The following is a 22276-nucleotide window of genomic DNA, read 5'->3' as shown; positions in this document are numbered from 1 at the left end:
TTAAAAATAACGTAGAGACATTTAGCTCCACATACCTGTGAATATACAATATAAAATACTGCTGCCAGTGGGAGCTCTGTGGCAAACAGAAATATTTTTACTGCTCAGAGGGAGGTTCTTTGTTCAATAAAGGCTCGAGTTTCAGGCCTAATGAGGATTTCTAGAGTAAGGCTTATAGGGCCTCCCTCGATCCTTCTTCCGACCTGTTCTCTGCCATGAATGAATGATTCCCTGGTGGGCTTTCAGACAATAATCTGAGAATAGATTGATGTAGGCGACAGCGGACGGATGCTGATGGGAGGTTTACACAGCTTCTCAGCTGATGACAGGCAGGACTCCTGGTAAGCCGCGCCATCATTGTAATATAGTAGTGACTGAGTGTGAGAGAATGACTGACTAGTCAGTGTATATTTAAACAGACATAAGGAGGGATGTTAGTGGCGTTTCTCATAGATATGTTTGCAATGAACAGATGAGAGATGAACTGCATGGAAAAGAGTAACTTTCCAGTGTCCTTTAATCAGACTTTAAACTGCAAATTAGCTGCAACATCTTTCAAGCTCATGATCAGTTCTTTTCAGAGGAAGGAGCCACACAATCTATATTGCATAACCATAATTTCTAAAGCCTACCAAACAAATAAAAAAAGATTTACCCACATACAGAATTTACTGACTGTTTCACATTAACACAACTATAGATGGTGAAATGGACTCATCAGCCCTGATTAGTGACCAGACAGCAGGAAACCCCCGAAACATTATCTTTTTTTTTATAAAGCATTAAATGTACCAAACATAATGTCTACCAAGCTTTTGTAACAACAACAATCATTTGTGTGCTAACGGTTGCTAAGTGAAGAAGACATCAGGGCAACTGTTTACTCTATCAGTGAGGATCTGAGATGAAGTCAGATGTGTTTAAAACGAGAGACTTCTGCAGATAACAGGCAACCTGAACGTATTAAAGCTGCTCTAATTTATCTCTTTGAGCTAAATCCTCATGCAATATACTAAAAAACCAAAACAATTCTTTGCTTCAAATGTATCTTTGCTCCAACCTACACTGCAAGCTGCATTCTGAGGAATGACATCCTAGAAGATCAAACGATTGTTCATATGAGTGTTAAGGTACTCGGTAAGGTTGGAACAATTCTTTGCTCCAAATTTATGATAAAATCCTGTATCTCAGACTCTATCGTCTCTGGTATCTGGTGTGGTTTTATATCTATATCTTACATAAATAAACCAACTATAATTCTGAATGCTTTTCTAACATCTTTCTAAAAAAGCCTTTATATATAGAACTGGTACTGACAGCTTTAAGCTATAAAACACTAGGACAAGACAAAAAATACAAATAATCCACAACATTCTGATTAGTGCATTTCTATATACAACCGTAGGTGATAAACATTGAATGTGGAACCCATCTAGTAACGTTTACCTATATTTGACACTAAAGCAGGACTATATATTTTACCTAAATGAGCAAAAAAAGCATGATGTCAGTTTTTTTATCAGGGCTCAATTTATGCCTTTTATAATTAACCTGATTGAATGCATTTGTATGCCAGAGTGTCGACCTTGAGATGTGTTCATTTCATACAAGGGGAATAGGTTCTTACCTTCATCAAATGCTTGTTAACCCATTTTGTGAAGGTTTTCTTCTGTACTCGATCTCGCTCATCTGGAAAATAAAGACACAAGAGTTATAGATCAGACATGCTTGGTGCTTTGGTTTGGCATGTATGCACTAAATTAATACAATCTGCATGTTCTCTTTAACCACTTTAATCCTTGCATTATTTGATTCACTAAACCTTTAGATCTCTTCATAATCTTAATGAAGCAGGTAGAGAATTCTGATTTTTTTTGCACCATTGCACCTATAGGGTGGTGGTAGGTGTATTGCAAGTCATCCTAAGGTGAGAGTTTTGCAGATTTACCATAAAACTAAACAAAAGCAGATAACAGAGACATCAGACTGGTTTGGTTCCTGTCAGACAAACAGATTTCTTTGCTCAGTGGAAAAACCCCTCAAGCACTTCTGTGCATGCCACCATCTAACTCAAGATACATACATTACAGTGAATTCATGGTGGGAGATTAGCCCCCATTGTCCAGAAAAAAGATTATTTCACTACAAGCTGCATTCTGAGGAATGACATGCTAGAAGATGAAACGATTGTTCAGATGAGTTTAAAGATACTCGGCAAGGCTGGAATTTGGCATGAAAACTATTAGAGGGAGCAGTTTCTCAACAAGAAACAACAAGACCTTGGTGGTGAACACACCCACTAACACAACAAACACACACATTATCACCTACTGTTATGATATTTAGGGGGGGGGGGGCAAAAACACCTCAAGGTGTGTTTTTCCAAAGATTATCATGGGAATGAGTCTGTTTCTGGCTGCCTGACAGAACAATTAAAACAAAGGTTTAACCAAGCAGTTTTAATTGACTATGACAGTCAACAGCCCAAACCAGCCATTCCGAGGAACTGACAGGAGACTCTTGACATCTAATTGACATCTAATTTGACATTCAATTTATAAAAAAAATACTAAAAGGAATACCTGAAATAACACAAAGTGTAATCAGACATATCAGTCAGGGTGTGACTCACTGATACGCCCAACAGTGAAATCAGAGACCACTGATTTAGAAAAACAGAACATTGACACCAACAAGGTGCAGTAGATTTTTTCACTTGACAGACAATAAATATGCATGTTTTATCAGACTCAATCTTCCTGGAGTCATTGTTCTTCATTCTTTAGAACTTCACCCTTTAATCTTCAAAGCAAGGAAAACTGGGGCCTCGTATGTGACCCCATGACTCTACTTCCTGTAAAGGGGGAAAGGTTTTACCCAAAGAAGAAGGATAACCAGCTTGACCCCTGCATCAGGCTGCTGGGTGATATTAATAAACTCAACTTCAATAGTTTGTATAACTTTTTTTTTTTCAGTTTTACAAATTAAGGCAGCAACTCAAGTTTTCATGCAAAAATTAGGATCATCTTGAAAATGTTTAATTGTCTTCTAGATTTAAATCTATTTTATCTATGAAAAACCAGCAAATTGTTTGCTTATCACATTCTTTAGAATTCCTTCAGTATTCTGAATATCAAAATGGACCCAAAAAGAAAGAAGCATATGAAGCTCATCAAGCGTTTGGCTTCTAGAGAAGACAAATAGAGTGTTGCTAAAGTGATTAATTTCTAAACATGCGTGTAATACAAGGGAAATCAATATTAAGTTTTGCTTTGACTACCAGACAGGAAGCTGCTGATGCATCACAAGTGGGTATCCTCCTTAGTGGCTAAAAATAAGGTCATTCTACAGAATGTGTGTTTATTTCCACTGAATAAAAACTATGGGTGTCTTTAAAGTGGCAATAAGCTGCTGTGAGATGTTTGCCAATCTTAATAAACCACGCTCGTCTTTCGTTCCTGAAATTTCCCGTACTTGTTCCCAGCATCTTCTTACATATCAAAATCAAGCCTAGCAATACAGAACATTACTTGTACCTTTCCTCCCGTCCGTAGCCTTAAGCATCCCTTGGTAATAACCATCATCTGAGGGCATCCTGTCTCTCCCCAGACTGTCAGTTGAGAAATTCCTGTACTTCTGCTGTTGCATGTTCATTATGACCGTTTGAGGGCTCACAAAATAAAACTGAAATAATAATCCAAAGGATGAAATATCCCGGGCAGGTTTCCCCTTGATAGGAACCTGAGCGACTCTTGCTTCTCTCCTTGGCTCTTTTGGTTTGTCCCAGAGTGTGCAGCCCTGTTGCCAGAATCCACTAAACGTTTCACAAACCTATGATTTCTCTGTCTTTCTATCCTCTCCTAACCGCCTCACTCCCTCATTGGTTTCAGCTCTGCCCTTCTTTTTCCTTCCTGTGTTTTTTTTCTCTCCCTCTTTCCTTTCTTCCTCTCACTCTCTTGTGCCTGTGGGCTACAAAGTCTGGGCCTGCCCTTGTGAGTGAAGTACTGTGTATTTAGTGACGTATGCGTGTGGAGGACACAGCGGATTGGACCCTGGACACGCCCCTTCCTCTTGCACTAAGCGGACATAAAAAAGTGATGGGTGAGGCTGAGGTGTGGTAACCTGACTGTGCTGTCACTATGCAGCTTGCGCAAGAGAACACAATTTAAAATGAATCACAGGAGATAATAAACTAATAAAACAAGTGGTGCTAATAGGATTTTAGCCATTTTATTACAGTAAATGACAGTTAGATAAATAAAGAAAACCATAACTCAAGTGAAATGTGTTCAGTTAGAGTCTAAAAAGTTGAAGAGTCCCACACTGACTGCATAGACCAAACATAAGATTTGATTACTCATTCCTTATTCACAGCATTCCTTAGGCATTAAAAAAAGAAGTTAACTACAGTTTAAAAAAAAAGGGAAGAGCAAAGGGGCGAGAACGTTTTGGGAGTGGCTGCTACATTTTCTAGACAGTGATGCATAAAATCAGCCCTAACATGCAGAAGAAGAATCCTCAAGGTGTCTCTGTATGGATAATGTTTGCTATTTCACTACTATGTACATTTGCTTGTAAAAAGAATTAATTCTTCTTGTTCGTTTCCCACATTTTGCCAAATTAAAACCACAACATTTTGTGTTTTATGTGATTAAGTATTAACTTTTTAAATCTCTATAATACTCTGGCTTATAGGAGATCAAAACCAAAACTCAGAATACATGTAAATCCAACAACTGGAGGAAAACTACCACTGCACATTGAGCTGAATAGGCAGTTAGTACTTTACATGGTGGTGGTGTCAACATCAAGCTTTGGGGATGATTTAGTCGGGATAGGAAGTAAGAGTTCAAATTTGTTTTAACTAAAATTTTTTTAATTTAGTTAATTTAAGTAACCAAAAGGAAACCCTAAGAGAAGCTGCTAAAGATCTGAGATCTGCAGATTCTCTTTTTATGTGACCCTAAAGATCGTGCCAAAAGCCTGGATGCAATGGCTCATATCAAAGCTCGTAGTATTACAGTAGAATGGCCTAAGTCAAGCCCCAGAACAATAACAACTTAAAATTTGTAAAAACAATGTTTTTCACCTAATCCAATTAAGTTTGAGCTGTTTTCAGTTTCCATTTTTCTAAAGCTGACAGAGAGCAATAACCTGCAGCTTTAATTAGATATCCTATTATTTGATCTAAGGTATGTCTATGACAGAAAATACCAATAAAAAGTATCAATAAAGTCTTGGGTTTTGATGCAAAAAATAAAAAATTCAACAAAAAAGAGTGCTTTGAAAATATAAGACTCTGCAAAATGGAGAATCAACTTGAGGAGAAAATCAACAAAAATCATTGGTTAAGAGTATTTTTGATTGATCAGATTTCTAAAACAGCCATCAAATTACAATCCACTAAAATATACAATAATTACAATAACAGTTCCTTGAAAGAAGCAAAAAAACAACTCTAAAAAAGTTGTTAGTTAAGTACTGAATATCTGCTCACACATGAGTTGTAGCCCTGAGGCAGCCCCTCCTCTATACCTGTGCTGAAAACCAGCATACAAACATTGTTTGCTACACCGTGCCCCTCTGGGCACTCAAATATCTACCGTTACTCCACCCTGCCTCATCCTACTTTAACAGGTATTAAAGATCACTTTGTCTTCTCCCGAGTGCAGTAATTTTCTACCCAGCCTGTACGAACATGAAGACACCGAATGTGTCAGAGAGTTGGGGATCTGTGCGAACCTGCAATTGTATGTACAAGACCAGCGCGTGTGTTGAATCATTTTAAGCCACGTTCGCAAATTTGGAGACACGCCTCTATAGTTCTACAATGTCTAGGCAAGAAGAGGAATTAGGGTGTGGTATCTAGGTAAGTAATTAAATCTGAACGAGGGGAGAAATTTCAGTGAATTTAGTTAGGACAGGTTTCCATTGTAAAATTTTCAGTGCCTTCATTCCAAACTTGTTTTTTCTAACACTATAATTTATTCATATTCATTTCATGTTACGACAAGCGTTAAGGATCTTTATTTTAGTCTTTGTTCGACATCAACACAAAGTAACTGATAATGGTACAGCGGAAGGAAAGAACACGTTTCAAAATAGTAATGAGAAAATGATGTCCTCACCGATTGGCAGAACCAACTTTTGTGGCAAATGCAGATAGCTTTGTACAAACTTTGCACATATGGATTTTTCGCCTCATTGAAAAATAGCTGAAGTGTATAAAACTTGGTCTAAAGTTGAACCCCAGTCTCATCCTAACACAGTTTTCTTCCATAATCAACCATTAATGTGGAACACTGCCCTGCTTCCATGACTGCGAAGGGAAAGCATCTCATAACTATGATGAAATCACACCACTACTTTACTTTATAGTTGACTGTGCAAGAGAATAAGATACTTAGATCTCTCAATGTCTGTTTAAGTTGCATTTGAATTTAAAGAGTAGAGCCATTTCTCCACGTAATTTTGCAATATTTCGTGTAAATCTATGACAAAACTCCAATAAAATACAATTCATCCTGGAGAGACACACAGAGAAAAGTTGCAATTAGAGAATATTCCATTTATTTATACAGCTAACATAATCATATTCTTAAAAATATTGGAAACCTGGAAAACCAGATGATTGTGAAGACTCATTGACTTTCTGAAATCCCTCTCACTGAGCACGCATGTAGCAACAGTGGAGAGGAAAAACTCCCTTTTAACAGGAAGAAACCTCCAGCAGAATGAGGCTCAGTGTGAGCGGCCATCTGCTGAGAACAACTGGGGTTCAAAGAGAGAGAAACAGACATGAAGTTTTGCGGCGCTCAGGCCACGACAGAAAACTTTGATGCTGTGAATAAACATTGTTCTAGATGTGTCACCTAGAAAACTATCAGAGTAGTATTCCCCCGGGCCCGGACACTGATGGTGAAATAAGCCAGAGGGTGAGTGGGACTGAGAGTGAGGGAGGAGATGGGGTGGAGGTGGGTGAAAGTGGTTTGCATGCAGGAGAAAGAACCTGAGCCAGGAGCTAAATAAAGGGGATGTTGCAAGGTAATTGGCTTTGGAGAAGGTGTGTCCCTCGAGCTGATTGGCTGGAGCTGAATGATTGACATTGCAGATGGTTCAAGTGAAGCTGATAAGAATCTTACAGATTGAATTTACGCTTAAGCTTTGATACTACAATCAGGGGCGACAGTGGCGTTGGATGTAGGAGTTTGCCCTGAAATCGAAGGGTTGACGGTTCAAGCCCCGACTCCGACTTTCAGTGTCGTTGTGTCCTTGGGCAAGACACTTCACCTGCATTGTCTACTGATGGTGGTCAGAGGGCCCGGTGGCGCCAGTGTACGGCTGCCCCGCTTCTGTCAGTGAGCCCCAAGACACCTGTGGCTACAATGTAGCTTGCCACCATCAGTGTGTGAGTGAATGGGTGAATGAATGTAGTGTAAAGTGCTTTGGTCAAGTCTCCTAACTTGAATAAAGGGCTATATAAGTACATGCCATTTACCATTTATAATGCTACCCTTCAAGAAACACTTGAGGCTCTGAAAATACTTTTAGAAGTCACTCTTAAAACATTGTAAAATTAGAGTTTAAGTTTGAAATGTTTTAGTTTTCCTCCAACAACAAAGCAGTGAATGAGACGTCACTGATTTCCTAGTAGTGGAACATGCACTCACAATTACTCCTTTCAGAGCCTCATGGGAAAAAAACGGGAACGGGGACTCAAATGGGGAATCCCGCAAAAAAGCATGGAACTTCTTAGTCATGAGATCCTCTCTCCTAAAAGGAGACATATCATTAAGTTCTCAACATGCTTATTAGTTCACTCCCTCATCTAGCTTTATCACAACCAGATGGAATCATCTGGCTGTTCATGAGAGCAGCTAAATAGCAGCAAAATAAATACAACATTAAAAAAAGAGAGAAAGTTTTTTTTTTTTTCCTCCCCTAAATAAGTTTGGGGTTTGTGGGAGGTTTGCTCCTACTTATTCTTTTAACATACAGTAAACATTTTGATGCTGTTAGCCTCAGCACTGGAAGAAATAGATCAAAACTCTACTTCCAGGCCAAATGGTTTTTTTCAATCTTATAATCAGAAAATGTTTGGGTTGTTATTTTTGCTTTAACCTTCTTACTTTCCTTTCAAAACAGAAATGCCACATAAGCAGAAGTAGTTCAGGTAGTTTCTTCTAATGAGATAAATTACATCTACTTGTTTCTTCCTGTTATTGTCTGAACTTCTGATATCTTTTATAAACAAAAAAAAGCAGATAAAATTCTTTTTTTTATAGAACTCCTTATAAAATGCATCTCATATATAGTAAAAAATAAAAATCTGTCGAGGCAGCATTCCCTTGTGACTAGAGGGACCTGTATTTAAGCTTTTGGAGACAAGAACCCAAACAAATTAGTGGACAAAAGAATTTTAAGAATGTGTCATTATGGTTTCTGAAAGAGCTGAGCTGCAGAGAAAATACACGGTTTACAAAGAGGGAAAGAACCTCCCATTGTAAACCCTGCACAGATTTATCTTTCCTTCCATATGAACCCATTATCACCCATATCTTACTTTTCTACCCTCATAATTTACATGGAAACACACCTTAAAGGCAACATAAAAGAGCCCATAAAAGTTGGGAACACTGTAAACACACCCCAGATTATCTCGAACATTGTTTGCACAGAATAGGGGATGAATGAGTCGGATGAGAAAGGAGGGGCAGGTAGAGACCATTTAAAGCACAGTGCATGTTGGATCATATTTCTGTCAAAGCACCAGCGGAATGCTTTGCAGAGAGCGACCCTTGACAGGATGATTGCCCTCCTAAAGGTTAGGATTCATCAAGATCAAAGCAGTGATATCCACTATCTGTGCAGTCTCTTACAAAAGCCCTCATATCACTTTGTCCTTTTCTGCATTTTGTTACGAAACAGCCATAAAATTGAATGTATTCTATTTAAATTAAATCTGATAGTCCAACCCTAGTCGTGCATAATTATAAAGTGGAAGTGAAAAATTATTTTCTTATTTTGTTCTGCAAATATGAATCTAAAAACAAAGACAGCATTCAGCCCTCTATAGTTGTTTTTAAATTTTGGCAATTAGTTATTTCTACCAATTGGTATGTAAAATATATTTAAGTTAATTTAGAACCAAAATTTGCACTTTACTTTTTATATTTGGAATTGTTTAGAGTAAGCTGTTAATTATTAGACCCTTCCATTAATTTGAGTAATTAAGAACACATCGGGTGATGGGGGATGGTTTGGTGTATGTCTGATGAGGCATGGAGGTTTTAAAAAAGGATTTTTTTTAACTACTTCTTAGGAGCTTAAAACATTACATTTCTCTTCTATTAAGTTCCAAGACATTTTTAGTTTTTTTTTTTTCTTATTTTTTATAATAAATAAGTCAAGCGCGTGCAAAGTCAAAATTACCACCCAAGGCCTTTGTTGGAGATTTTTTATTTTATTTTTTTGGAACAGGCTTTCTGTGATTATTTCATTTATAAACCGAGCTTCCATATTCTTTGGCCTTAAAAACAGCATCATGAAGACCAAGGAACACAGCGTACTGCTTAGAGATATGAGTTTAAAGCAAGGTTAGACTATAGGAGTTTATAAAGCTTCGACAATCTGACAGATCTCTGTTCAATAAAACCATTCAAAATAGAAAAAACATTTGGCAAAACTGCAAAGGCTAGAGCAATAGGAGCATTAGTCAGAGAAGTAAACAAGAGGAACATGGTAACTCTGGAGGAACTACAGAGATTCATAGCTTAGTGGAAGGACCAGCTTTCAAAACAGTTATAATTTGATGCTCCACACATTCAGCCTTTATCAAAGAGTGGTAGAGAGATCATTACAGATACAAGTTCAGTTTGGACACATTACTTCTATAAATGTTGATTCTACAAACTTTTGATTCAGAGGTGCTGAATAGAAATGCCCACCATATGTTTTAGAGTTTAAAGGATGAAAAAGCAAAAGATTAAAAAAAAGCTGTTTTCTTTTCCCTCTACTTCATGGTTATGCAGCACTTTTTAGGTGAAAGTTTGTGGTTTTAATGTGGAAAGACTCAAGGAGTATACATGCCAGATACTTTATGACTATGCTTTTGTTATTGAGCCTAAAACTACCACATCTAAATCTTTAACTGTTTTAAGAAGGTAGAATATAATCAATACTGGCAAAATGTAACATGTTTCAGGTCCAATTCTGTTAATCTTATTTCCTATATTTTCACATCAATTGAAATCTGAAGGTGTTGATCTTTTTATATTTTCTTGTCTTTAAATAAGTAGAAGTTAAATACAGACATTATAGCCTGACATACTAATCACAGAGATGGTTGCCATAACTGGGCCATGAAACAACATTAAGTTATCCTGGATCTTCCTACTGTCAGAAATAGATCTGATGATGAATATGAAAACCTAGTTTATCTCAGACTCAACAAACTTTCAGATTAGCCACAGCAGCTGAGTTTTAAAATAGACCAGGGCTGAGCTTCAGGGGACTATGGAGAGGGGCCCAAATGTGGGCTTGTGTGTTTTACTTGTGTTTCATTTGGGTGTTTGGAGTTAATGGAACAGAGGAATGGGGAAGAAAAAAAAAAAACTTTGGTGCTCTGCTGTTTTATAATGACAAAGTCAATTTAAATAGAGCTTGTGTCTCCCTCTGCAGGTGAGCTATGTGAATGAATACATTGGTTCACTTCAGGACCTGTAAACTAATCACGCAAAACTATGATCAAGATTCTCTTTCCATCCAAAAACAAGTTAAGAAAACAAATGAATATGGAGAACATAGAGCCAAACCAAACCAATGCGGTATTAATCTATCCTGGGTTTTAGTGACTTTGAGTAAAAAGGAAATAAATGACTTTTTATTTCCAAAGTTGCAATGACAATATGTAGGTTCCTCAATTTTTCTGTGATTTATTCATCTATCTTTATGCCATGTGGTGTTTCCATTTGCCTTCAATGCTTGGCGGGTAAATGTGGAAAAAAGGGGAACTCTAGATCTGTTTCTATGACAACATCTCCAAACAGGAAGCACCATGTGCCTGAGTGGTGCTGTGACTGACTCTTACTCACTGCTGTATTTATAGTCACCACCATAGAGGAGTCTCCTTACTGACCAATCTAACACACAGAGGAAACCACCATCTTTCAAACATGACGCCACTATTTCCTGCAGCCAGAAGACAAGGAGTCAGTTTTACCACTAGATGGCAACAGAGTACAAACTCAACCACCCCACTCACAGCAACAACATCTCCAAGTCTACAAAACTTTATATTTTTTTTATGGAAGAAGGAATAGATACCTTTATAGAATAAGTTAAGATTTTGGAAAATAAAATAGATCGTAATATAAAAAAAACAGTGTTGTATCTATTTTTTTTATTTTCAGTTTTCCCCTGCAAAAACATGTTGTTCAAACGGCCAACTGGCTTTTCTCTGTGGAATGAATGTATTTTTGCTGTGCTTGCAGTTTCCTACCACAGTACATGATTGCCAAGGGACCAAGGTTTCTGGAGAGAATGGATGGACAGGTTTTAATTAAAAAATCTTCAAATCATCACCCTTTTTTTTTCTTTTCAAAAACCCCTTAAAAAAATAGCCTTTACTGAAAGTCATAACATCTAAATTGTATGGGGAAAAAACATGTTTTCTTAATAAATTTGTTTTAGAATAGATTTGTGTAGATCAGCACATAAAATGTAAAAAAAGGAAAATTTAAAAGAAACAGTGTTTTAAATTTTCCCAGCTATAAATCTAAAGAGTCTGTTATGGGTTTGTATTGTCTCTCCTAGGACTTCTGCCCTATGCCACCATCAATGTTCATCTTAACCAGTCCTGCTTATCAAGCATCTTCCTACATCCATTGTGTCATTACGTCTAGCCAGGTTACCTGCCTTTGCAAAACAAATTCCTGCTTTGTAGCGGGAAGCTTACACCACTGTGTTTCACTGAACTAAATATGGCATGCTCTAAAATCCTAATTCAAAATCCTAAAGTTTTAACAAGTAAAGAAAAGTTTAAGTTATGCAAATAGAAAAACTGTGGACCAGATAGCCATAATACTTAGCTGAAGTGAAATCTTTGCATTCAGGAAACCCGGATGGCAAATTAATTAAATTTATTCATTTAAACTTTAACAACAGTATGACAAAATTGTATCCAGCCAAACTGTGTTAGTTGGCTTGCTGAAATTAAAGTCAAAAGTAATCTATTGATGTCATCTATTTTTGATTTAATTCAGTACATTTAGAAGTTTAATTTAATAGACTCAACAAATTATTCCTAATATTCAATTCTCATTCAATATATTCAAAATACTTAAGTTCAATTTAACATATTCAATTTTCCTTCAATATACTTAGAATATAATTCAAAATATTTAAGTTTCATTCAATACATTCAAAATGTCATTACACCTATTTAAGTTAAATTAAATACAATCTGAAATTTAGTTGAATATATTCAAATTTGAATCAATATATTTCGACTCATATCTGCTTAAAAAAATAAAGGAAACACTCAATTAACATATCATAGATCTGAATGAATGAAATATGCTCACTGAATACTTTGTTGTGTAGAAAATTAAATGTGTTGACGACAATGCACACAAAGATCAACAATGGAAACCAAATGTATTAACTAATTGATGTTTGGATTGGGAGTCACACACAAAAGTAAAGTGGATAAATACTCTACAGGCTGATCAAACTTGGATGTAATGTTCTTAAATCAACCTCAACATGAGGCTCAGTATATGTTTGGCCTACAAGTGCCTGTATGACCTCCATGCTCCTGATGAGGTGGCAGGTGGTCTCCTGATTGATCTCCTTCCAGACCTGAATTAAAGCATCTGCCAACTGTTGGACAGTCTGTGGTGCAACACGACTTTGGTGGATGGAGCAAGACATGATGTCCCAGACACACTTAATGTGATTGAGGTTTGGGGAATGGGCGGGCCAGTCCATAGCTTCAATGCCTTCATGTTGCAACCTCATTTTGCAACATATTGCACACACTCTAGCCACATGTGGTCTAGCACTGTCCTGCATTAGGAGGAACCAAGGGCCAACCGCACCAGCATTTGGTCTCACAAGGGTTCGAAGGATCTCATCTTAGTACCTAATGGCAGTCATGCTACCTTTTAACGAGCACATGGAGAGCTGTGCATGCTGACGGATGTTGCAGGCAGCAGATCACTCTCCACTGTGTCTCCAGACTGTGTTACGTCTGTCAAATGTGCTCAGTATGAACCTGGTTTATTCAGTCCGCTTCAGTGGTAAATTCACCAATTTGCCAATTCTGGTGTTCTCTGGCAAATACCAAGCATCCTGCATGGTGTTGAGCTGCTAGCACAATTCTGACCTGTGGACGTTGGGCTCTCATACCATCCTAATGGAATCGTGTTCTAACAGGTTTTGCAGACACATGCAAATTTGTGGCCTGCTGGTGGTCATTTTCCAGGCCTCTGGCAGTGCTACTCCTGTTCCTCCTTGCACAAAGGCGAAGGTAGCGGTCCTGCTACTCAGTTGTTCTTCTCAACGTCTCCTGATGTACTAACTTGTCTCCTGGTAGCACCTCTAGCCTCTGGACGCTACACTAACAGACACAGAAAACCTTCCTGCCAAAGCTTGCATTGATGTGACATCCTGGATGAGCTGCACTTCCTGAGCCACTTGTGTAGGTTGTACAGTCCATCTCATGCTACCATGAATATGAAAGCACCATCAACATTCAAAAGTGAGCAAAATATCTGCCAGAAGGCATACTAAGAAGTGGTCTGTGGTCCCAACCTGCAGAACCATTCCTTTATTGAGTGTATTCTACTAATTGCCAATGATTTCCAACTGTTGTCTATTCCAGGGGTCTTCGACGTTTTCGAGGCCAAGGACCCCCAAACTGATTGCGAGATGGAGCGGGGACCCCCTAATTATATATATTGTATGAAATTGTGTTATATCAAACTGGTCCTATAGTCACTCTATTACATATGGAGCCATGTAAGGAAAGTAATTTCTCCCTGGGATTATTAAAGTATTTCTGATTCTGATTCCTGGTTGATGGGACAGGTGTTGTGAATGAAATGGTGCCCAGGTTTAAAAGAGCCCCTGTGTGTCACTAAATGTGTGCATTGATGACTGAAGGACATCTTCTGCTTCCATTTATATGTGTATTACAGTGCGTTGAATTCATGTCAATGTGTATTTAAAGACACATTAATATTCCCTCCTGCAAAAAATTGCAGGAGTAAATATTAAAAAAGTAATCAACCAAGACTTTCGCGACCCCCATGCAGTACCTCCCCCTGTTGAAGACCTCTGGTCTATTCCATTTGCACAAGAGCATGTGAAATTGATTGTCAGTTTTGCTTCTTAAGCACATAGTTTGATCGATGGATAGACAGAAGTTTGATTTGATTTAAGTTATATTGTTTGGTTTACAAGTTCCCTTTAATTTTTCAGCAGTATATATATATATATATATGTGAATATAGCTTCTCTAGCTATATTCTTCTCTAGCTCTAGTCAACAGTCCATGCTGCATGACCATGCTGAGTGCAGAACAGATCAACAAAGAAACTCCTCCCCAAGCAGACCATAATGAATCCTCACTTACCCGAACAGCATATCCTAGTGCACAGGTCTCTGAGCCGATCTCCGTATAAGTTCATGTCATGCAGAAAGATTCCCCGCTCACCTGCCCCAATGATATCCATAATCCTGACATAAAAACCCTCTGATCTCTGACTAGTGTCAGTGTTTCAATCAGCCAAAGCCAGATGCTGTGAGATGTGTAAACAGGAACAATTTTCTAACTGGCGAGATCTAGAATGTATGCCCTGCCCCCTTATTATGTCCAAAACGAAAGATAACAGACTGGTAATTCAACATTATTTCTATTGTGTGACTATATTGGTTCAGCTTTGACTCATTACTAAGAAGGACGTCACAGGTAATCCATATAGAATAGAGTTTAAGAAGTGTTCTTTATCTTTCTCTGGAATACTCTGTTCTGCAACTGATTTCTAACATAAGTAACGTTAGATAACAGCTGTCATATAATCTTGTCATAAGATCTTGTTTAGCATGAACAGTTTTTATGAGAGTCCTTCTTTTTATCAATAACCACACTCATATCAGTATGTCTTTCACAGCACATTTTTATCTACATGTGTGTGTCAGAGTTTCATTTACTGCAAAATGAAATTTTAAAAGGCAGCCATACCCCATCTCTGTCTAACATTGTTTATAAGGTATTGTTTTGCATTTACAGTTTCCTTTGGGCTTTGAAGGTTCTAATATGAAAATTACAAATTTGAACAGCTGCTGTAAACCTGATCTTTGCCCTGTGGCCTAAAGTAGTCATTGGATATTTAGACACTATAAACTGAGCAGAGGGTTAAAATGTGGTGGTCTTAGCAAAGGAAAGAGTATACTCAGTCACTCAACAAGGTAAAGTGTTATGCTATGTTATAGGGCAATATATCCCAGCTACAGCTGAGCTATTTCAAAGTCTGATTTCAAAGGGAAACTGTGATAAAACTGATAGATTATCTTCTTTCAGGCCCTTAAGGGCACACAGAATGCTGATCAAATATACTGCATGAAGATTTAAACTGCAAACATGTTTACGAAAAAAGAAATCTGATCATTTCACCTAAAGTGAGAAAATTTGTTATTGGCAACATCTTAATCATTCTGATCTTTCAAATACTTTAATGGAACAACATTTTTATTCATCGCCGTGTTTTAATAGGATGTTAAACTGAATGTAACTGATAACTAATGTAATGTTAAGTGATATCTAATCATTTTATAACCCTGATGACATCGTAATTGCAACAGACCCTGTAGGTTCTAACATAAATTAACCAAAGTGGGTGTGAGGCTCCTAACTAGAGCTTCGCAAGAAATAGAAAATCTAAATCTAACTAAAGTGATCCAGAACCAAGGAACCTGGTTCCCAAAGCCTACAGATTTTTTTCTTATTCTTATCTTATTTTATTCCTATATCTTATTTCACACTGTTAATATGGGAAGGGTGTAATTTTACTTATTTCATTCTGTCCTATTATATTTTATTTTGCTCTATTGTACTTACAATCTTTTTTTTTTCTCTTCTGTAAATGGTTACACTGCAAGAAAATAATTTCCTGCAAGGGATTAATAAAGTATTCTGATCCTGATATGTTCTGATTGTAGAAATAAATAATAACTGTTGGTAAACTTTAACCACATCACAAAATCCAAACAGTAACTGTATGTCTTTATAATGTCATTGTGCTTTGACTTTTGCAGTCATTTATGAATGTTTTGAAAATAATAGCCTCTATAAAATAAAATGCTGAGGTAGTATTTTTGTTATGTCAGTCTGGTTAATACCTGTTAAAATTTGTGGATTAATAAATGCGTCATAACAGGTCTCTTTTGTTCTCAAAAAAAGGAATGAACATGAACAACAACAGATGGTAGTAAATGAACACAGACGTAACACATCCTTTGCAACGGTCAACTCCTGGCAGTTTTACATTTAGAACTGATAAAACTATTGAATAGGTCTGGATTGGTTCATGTAGAGTCAAACTGAAGGACCTTATGTGTTCCCATGGAGCGTGTTCAGCTTATAAATAAATCAGCTTAACATGAACATCCCCTAACAGAGCTCCAGCTTATTTACTATTCCCAACAGATGAAAAGTGAGCCTTTCCATTATGCGCTCAGGGAGGCACCCATTGTTTGTTGAGTGACTTATGCCACCTGGTTTCTAAGCTGTGACCAAAGGATGGTTAACTATCCTCCTTTCCTTAAATCCAGTAATTCATCCTAAAAATCCAACACAAAGGTAAGTATCCACTAAGTGTTACACCAGTTCACTCAAATCTATGCAATTCTTACCTTTTATTTGACTAATGTTAATGTTTAAGGGCAAGTGTCTTTCCATATATCTACATTTTCAGACCATTTCTGTTTAAAAGACCCTTGAAAGTGAAAAGTGAAAATGTTATTAAGAAAAGAGAGCCTCCAGTTGAACCTGTTTCTTACTGATTGAGTGATTAGTTTCACAGAGCCGTTTACTATTTAACAGCTTTACTATAGAGCAAGCCTCTCCCTGTGGGAATTTATAGTTAGTTGATACTTTAAGGAAATACATAACCTAGAGCAATGTGGGCCCCTGAGGTGGAGACTGAAATGCTGATTTAGACAGTACCATGGAACACACTAAACAAAAGGTCAAAGATCAGCAAAGGAACGCAGAGGGATGCACGTTGTCTGGGTATCAGAGTATTTGCAGTTCCACCCAGCTAAGGCCTTACGTCAAGACCTTTCAGTTGACACCATTCCCAACTGGTCAGAGGAAAATGTTTTCCCTCCTTGCACCACATCTACTGGGATGGAGTAAAGTATCTGATCAAGACAAGGAGATAGTGAGGTGGCAGAGGGCGAGGCTGTCGTGGTGCAGAATGATTGCCACAGAAAAAATAAGTTACAAAAATTCCCCAGGACTATAGAGCAAAGAACATCAGTGATAGCAGTTGCATTGACCTGGAAAGGTAAGATATAAGCTGAACATACAAAGGAGTGGCAGCCTAGTGATCAGGGCGTAGAGCTTGAAATACTGAGGTTCTGAGTTCGAGCCCCACTCCCACAGACTGCTCCCCGTGCGCCCCACGATGGCAACCCACTGCTCCCCAGGGGATGGGTTAAATGCAGAGGTAAATTTCTCCAATATGAGATCAATAAAGTTCAATTAATTATCACAAACTATCAAGAAACATCATTGCTTTTGGTTTCTATGTTTTCTTAGATACTGTTTGTAAAGGAGAACGTAGCGTAGAGTTTGCTTTTGGTCTGAGGTGCTGTTATTTAGTGAAGATGACTCCAGATTAGTAAGTTTATACACTAAAGACATGTTTAAAAGATAAAGGAAACAGGGATGTAAGAAGTAATTTAAAAACTTCACTATCTACAACATGATTATATATATATCAGTAGTTCATTCAGGCTGTGTAGAAGTGAGATTTTAGCAGATAACAGGAAGGCTGAAAAGAGAAGAATAAACTTAGTCTGTCTTTATTTTCCTCTGTGGCAAGGAAAATTTCAGATTGCTAACTGTGAGCCTTTTAGTCAATAAGAGTTCAGGTAATAGATTTTTCTTGAGAAAATATAAGCAGATTTGAATGTTAACAGTTAGTAATGCTAAATAAAATAAATGTTTAAACTGTTATAGGTATTGAGACTATTTTTTTATTCTGAAACCCTTTTTGATAGTGACTGCTTTTTCAAAAAGAGCTGCTGCTTTTGACACAACCAATAAAAGATTATTAATAGCAGAGAGGCGGATTTTTTTTTTTTTTTTTTTTTTTACAAATGCTGTTAATTATGGTAACAGACCTTAGTCCACCACAAAATTTTGAACCGTGCCTCTAATGATGTTTATCCGAAATGAAAAAAAAAAATGTTTGGAATGAGAATGAGTCCTGTGTCAGCTCAAAGTTTGGCAGCCTTCTATGGGAGGAGCAGCCACTGATGGACAAGCTGTCATAAAAGAATCCAGTCTTAGACAAACAGACTACACCTAACAGAGAAACAAGACTAAAGATTATTCTTCACTGCAACCCGAGCCAAATCAAAGCCTTTCCAGTTTTATAAAAGCCTTGTTTTAGGTCAGAGGCACAGCAGCTAGACACACACTTTCATTCCAGAAATTCTAATGTAGATCCAGATTAAAGAGTCTCCTAAAGTGTCTCACATGAAGCTGTGTCAGTTTACAGACTGATGACAACAGGAATTCTGAGTAGAACATAAGATTAAAAAAATCATAAGTAAAATGTTCATCAAGCAAATGTAAATAAGAGTATGACATTATTTCTCATTGGCTAACAGCTTAAAAATAAAGATTATAGTAACCGGATTAAGACAAAAATCCCGGCGCTTTGCTTTGAACCATTTGTGTTAATCTCAGTGTTTATTTAACCGAGCCGAAGTAGTTCAGACTAAAATCCTGCTAAACAGAAGATCTTCCACCTGCTGCAATAATAATTGTATCCATGAATTAAAAAGACCTAGCAAAGTCATTTCAGTAATCCTCAGCATAAGGGAGGCTTTTGATGTCTTTATTTAGCTGTGCTGTTTTGAACTCACGTATGTTTAACCTTCTGGTTTTGTTAGTTTTATTACCAAATAAGTCATCTTTAGCTTGGGTGGCTTATGAAAATCATATTGCTGTTATTTTGGTCGCATGACTAGCCGTTTGTTCCAGAGGAAAAAGATATTATTCCGTGTTAATAATTCAATGGTTATAATCAAATGTAAATTTCAAGCTGTCCAAGATTCAAATTAAGATTAAAAATAGATATAAAATACATTTCGATTTGAGATTTAAGATATGCATTTAGTTTTAATAATTATATATATATTAATATATATATTAATATATATATATATATATATATATATATATATATATATATATATATATATATATATATATATATATATATATATATATATATATATATATATATATATATATATATATATTAATATATATATATATTAATATATATATATATATAAAAAAAAAATATATATATATATATACATATATATATATATACATATACACACACACACACATATATATATATATATATATATATATATATATATATTTGTATAAATATAAATATATATATATTTTTTAACATTTATATTCAGCATCTTTCCCCTTAATGTTAGAAAAAAGGAATTAAAAATTAAGAAAGAGGACTAGATAACAGAAATGGACAGAGATTTTTTTCTTGTTAAACTGTTTACATACGTTGCTCCATAGATATGATTAATGCCATTGATTCACAAATAAAGCTTTTTTTTTTTATCCAATTGTTTTGATAAAATGGTAAATAACACATGGCTGGAAATTTGGAGATCCATACAAAAACTGATTGATTAAATTTAAATGGTCTCTCATTATGTGGTGTACCCTACCAAAGTAGTACAGTACCTACCTATGCCAGACCTTATACTATCTATAGCACTAAAAGAAGACCTGCTTTCACAAAGGGTGAGGTGTTTGAAAATGAAGTATGAGGAAGAATAAAAGGTGTAAAAGCAGTTTGACAGAAAACGGTAAATCCAATCAAGGCATAAAACTTGTTTAGTTGGGTTGCTACAACATTAAGCTGCACTTATGCTGAATCATCAACATCATTTGATATAATCAAATACAATTTTTAACCTATATTTAATTAAAAAAAAGTCTGATTTGGAAATATTGGCAACCTGCTGGAAATCTCTAGAGTTTAGGTAGGGGTCTACATTCTCTGAGGACATTTATGTACGTAATGAGTAGGTAATACCAACCATGTGGATACAGGTGCTAAAGGTAAAGTGTCAACTCCATATAATTTGCCTTATATACAATAGAAACTTTATTTTTGTCCTTGCGGATTGCGGTGGCAAAAATCCATGATAAGAATTGAATTAAGATGCTTTCTAGGACCCTAAAAAACTTTTAAAATAACTTCAAATATCTACTCCATATATTAAGATGTTAGAAGAAAGGCATGGCATTCTCAGCACCAGCTCTCCTCTGTTAATGTCAACAGCCTGCCGATCTTTTCTCCCTTTGCAGCGGAAGATGCCCGATTCCCGGCTCACCTCTTCAAACTACAGCTGAGTTAAACTAATGGTTGAAAGTTTAACGTGTAACTCATTTATATAATATCCAAATGTACAGGCTTGGCTTATTTAAGACTTTTATTTGTTTTTCAGTAAATCTTGGCTGAAATTAAATTTTAGCTTCAAAATGAGAACATTTGATTTACCTCTACTGGAATCCTATTAGAATAATAATAATACCTGCAGCTCATCTTCACATGCCTTTAGCCACGCCACAGTACTACATTTCCTTAAAGAATTAGGTAAAAGAAAATTGAAACAAATAGTCAGGATACAACCTCATATATTTATTCATCTTCAATACTGAGGATTAAAAAATGAACTCTTGTTCATTTTTTGCTCTAGTTGTGGTTTTTTCAATAGCATATATTTAAAATGTTATTCTATGATTCCTCCACGCTTACATTGCTTAAAAATGAGAAATCATAAAACATGTTATGGAAAATGTTTTAGGATTTGTATCCTTCATGTGATGGACTGTATGTTGTATTTACTGATTGTTGTTTCCACTGTTTAAGAAACTTTTTCCTAAGAGACATAAATAAAGATTCCTGATACTTGAGAATAATTAAAGATGACGAATCAGCCATAAATCTCTGATAAGTACATCTCTAGTAGGGTTGCATCTAACGATTATTTTGCTAATCGATTAATCTGTCAATTATTTTTTTGATTAATCAATTAAGAATCGGATAGCAAAAGCTTCCTTAAAGAAGATTTTTTACAGAATTAAAGCAGGTCAAACTAAAGCTTTTCAAATTGTGGAGTTCTGGATAGAGAATACTGACAGATGAACACTTTTTTTTAATCTTAAATGCAAAATATTGATATATATTTTTAGAGTTTTCCTACAGTTACTGCTCTAAGTGGGTCGCTTTGTGATCTAAAGGCATGTTTTACAGTCTCTAAACTCTAGTATAAGATTAATAGATTACTAAATTAGTTTAAAATTATTTCAATAATCGATTAATATCTATTAAGGGATTCATTGTTTTAGCCCTAATCTCTAGTTTCGCTGACATTTGCTTCAAATTACTGTGTCCAAGAATGTATTTGTATTTTGGAGGACTTACAAATGAAATTAGATGGAGAATCAAATACACTATATTGCCAAAAGTATTTGCTCACCTGCCTTGACTCACATATGAGCTTAAGTGACATCCCGTTCCTAATCCATAGGGTTCAATATGACGTCGGTCCACCCTTTGCAGCTAGAACAGCTTCAACTCTTCTGGGAAGGCTGTCCACAAGGTTTAGGAGTGTGTTTATGGGAATTTTTGACCATTCTTCCAGAAGCGCATTTGTGAGGTCGCACACTGATGTTGGACGAGAAGGCCTGGCTCTCAGTCTCCGCTCTAATTCATCCCAAAGGTGTTCTATCGGGTTGAGGTCAGGACTCTGTGCAGGCCAGTCAAGTTCATCCACACCAGACTCTGTCATCCATGTCTTTATGGACCTTGCTTTGTGCACTGGTGCACAGTCATGTTGGAAGAGGAAGGGGCCAGCTCCAAACTGTTCCCACAAAGTTGGGAGCATGGAATTGTCCAAAATGTCTTGGTATGCTGAAGCATTC

The 22276-nt window shown here is 36.5% G+C and overlaps 1 protein-coding gene across 18 annotated transcripts in view; it reads right to left on the bottom strand.

Moving 5' to 3' along the window:
• LOC119785934 (plectin-like) overlaps positions 1 to 22276 on the bottom strand; it is a 158830-nt gene that overhangs the window by 40850 nt on the left and 95704 nt on the right. For 15 of the 18 annotated variants that reach the window (XM_038288968.1, XM_038288974.1, XM_038288982.1 and 12 more), the window contains one exon: positions 1628 to 1689. In XM_038288968.1, coding sequence (XP_038144896.1) covers positions 1628 to 1689 — 62 coding nt within the window. Of the gene's footprint in view, positions 1 to 1627; positions 1690 to 3536; positions 3959 to 22276 lie in introns of those variants that run through there. The other 3 variants (XM_038288993.1, XM_038289027.1, XM_038289004.1) reach the window with 2 other exon arrangements.

Source organism: Cyprinodon tularosa, unplaced genomic scaffold (assembly GCF_016077235.1).
Source record: "Cyprinodon tularosa strain WSP-4 unplaced genomic scaffold, ASM1607723v1 ctg107, whole genome shotgun sequence".
In the NCBI taxonomy this organism is placed as follows: domain Eukaryota; kingdom Metazoa; phylum Chordata; class Actinopteri; order Cyprinodontiformes; family Cyprinodontidae; genus Cyprinodon; species Cyprinodon tularosa.
The sequence above is the reverse complement of the archived record's forward strand: the minus strand, read 5'-3'. Positions and strand labels throughout refer to the sequence as shown.